General features: G+C 42.3%; 1 protein-coding gene across 1 annotated transcript in view; it reads left to right on the plus strand.

Annotated features, from left to right (window-relative positions):
- The window catches only part of RPL24 (ribosomal protein L24), a 4,201-nt gene that overhangs the window by 921 nt on the left and 2,173 nt on the right, over positions 1 to 1,107 (plus strand). The window contains 1 exon segment of the mRNA XM_006779370.2: positions 1 to 47. This exon segment is cut by the window's left edge and continues 40 nt beyond it. Coding sequence (XP_006779433.1) covers positions 1 to 47 — 47 coding nt within the window.

The raw sequence follows: 1,107 nt of genomic DNA on the forward strand, positions 1-1,107 counted from the left end.
TAAACTGGACCGTGCTCTACAGGAGGAAGCACAAAAAGGGACAGTCGGTAAGTGAAGTGCGCCTGGACGCTGTGGGCAAGCTCTGACCGTGGTTGCTGCTCTGTACACCCGTCACTAAATGAGACAGTGGGAAAGTCTCATCATCGGACAGGGAAGTGAAAATGGTGGATGTAAAGCGGCTCCTTATGTTTCTTAGTCTCACAGTAAGTGCCAAGTTGAAATCTGAAGCATCCCTTTGCCAAAGTCAGGTAAATCACATCAAACATACTTGGGTATAGGGCGCTTGGAAGAACTTAAGGTGTTACAATGAACGGAAACTAAGTAATTATTATGGTAGCGTGGTTTTTATTACATTTATGGGCATGGATGTCGGTGGAGTTTCAAGACCCCCCTGATTGTTCTCCGGACTGGGTGTTTTTTGAAGTGCTCTTTCAGCTTGACGGGGGTTTTTGAGAAAAGGTGTGAGTGCTGCGGCAGTAGGATCAGTGTACAGGAGGCTTGGAGTAAAGTGGATTTGACACATCCAGTGGGGTGGCCATATGCTGATGAGGGTGTGGAGAAATGGGAACCCTTGGCATTGCTTGGTGTAAGAGGGCACGGGCACTGTGGAAAACGGTTTGGCAGGTTCTCAGAACTTTAAACAGAATTATTGTAAGATCCAGCAATTCCATTTCTAACTGTATACCCATGAGAATTGTAAGCAGGAGCTATATGCAGATAACTTGTATATTTCTGTTTGTAACTGTTACTCCCAATAGCCAAAAGGTGGAAACAATTCAAATGTTCCCTAGGTGGATTTGTGAATAACAAAATGTGGTATATGCATATAGTGGAATATTATCCAGCCTTAAAAAGCCTCCGGCTTCTATGGTTCCACTTTTATGCGGTACATAAAGTAGGCAAATTCATAAAGACAAAAAGTAAAGGTTGAGGGGGAGCTATTATGTAATGGGTGCAAAGTTTGGGGTGGTGAAAAAGTTCTGGAGATTAATAGTGGTTGCACATAGTTGTGAGTGTTCTTTTTTTTATAGAATTTTTTCTTAATTTATTGATTTTTTACAGAGAAGAAGGGAGAGGGATAGAGAGTTAGAAATATCAGTGAGAGAA

This window comes from Myotis davidii, unplaced genomic scaffold (genome assembly GCF_000327345.1).
Source record: "Myotis davidii unplaced genomic scaffold, ASM32734v1 scaffold48, whole genome shotgun sequence".
Classification (NCBI taxonomy): domain Eukaryota; kingdom Metazoa; phylum Chordata; class Mammalia; order Chiroptera; family Vespertilionidae; genus Myotis; species Myotis davidii.